Raw genomic sequence first — 755 nt, forward strand, 5'->3', positions numbered from 1 at the left:
ATCTTGAGACAAAACAAAGGCACTGATATATTTTAAGATCAGTGAATGCAAGTTTCTCTCAGTTGAAACAGCTCAGACTTACATTTTAGTCTAGGACTAGGCTTAAGCTCGTCTGTGAAACCGGTGGATTGTGTGCATATTGGGTGTGTTTTAAAATAAATACAAACTGTGTCCGTCTTCGATGGGACTGAGCCTTACAGTGTGTGTGTTAATATGTCCACAGGTGATTCAGTGGTGCACCCACCATAAAGACGACCCTCCTCCTCCTGAAGACGATGAGAATAAAGAGAAAAGAACGGATGACATCCCCGTGTGGGACCAGGAGTTCCTCAAAGTAGACCAGGGCACCCTCTTCGAACTCATTCTGGTGTGTAAAACTGACCCGATGCTTGTGCTTTGACTTCAAGCATTCGTTAAAACGGTGCTGTATGCTACAGAACCGAGTCGCAGATCTGATTTCATGGGGGGAAATAAAGAGAAATGTTGGTTTTCAGGACCAGTTGAGTGCTTGAAATTGTAGGATAAACAAATGTGACGCCCTGCATTTAATGAAGCAAAACCAGTTGAGAAGCCCTCGGCTAAAAGAACGCAGAGATGTGCCTTCTGGTTCTTGAGGCTGCAGTTTTTTCAAAATAACCCCACGGTTAAACATTTATAAAAGTTCCAAAACCAAACATCTCATGATGCACCTGAAGACAGAAAAAAAATCATAATACTATTTATTTAACGGTCAATAATATTGTACTCCAGATTGT

The 755-nt window shown here is 41.6% G+C and overlaps 1 protein-coding gene across 1 annotated transcript in view; it reads left to right on the forward strand.

Moving 5' to 3' along the window:
* LOC107580163 (S-phase kinase-associated protein 1-like) overlaps window positions 1-415 on the forward strand; it is a gene marked incomplete at its 5' end in the record, with an annotated part of 2345 nt that extends 1930 nt beyond the window's left edge. Inside the window, one exon of the mRNA XM_016265902.1 lies at window positions 224-415. Coding sequence (XP_016121388.1) covers window positions 224-400 — 177 coding nt within the window. The remainder of the gene's footprint in view (window positions 1-223) is intronic.
* Window positions 416-755: the final 340 nt, after the last annotated feature.

This window comes from Sinocyclocheilus grahami, unplaced genomic scaffold (genome assembly GCF_001515645.1).
Source record: "Sinocyclocheilus grahami isolate Dianchi unplaced genomic scaffold, SAMN03320097.WGS_v1.1 scaffold25961.1, whole genome shotgun sequence".
Lineage (NCBI taxonomy): Eukaryota > Metazoa > Chordata > Actinopteri > Cypriniformes > Cyprinidae > Sinocyclocheilus > Sinocyclocheilus grahami.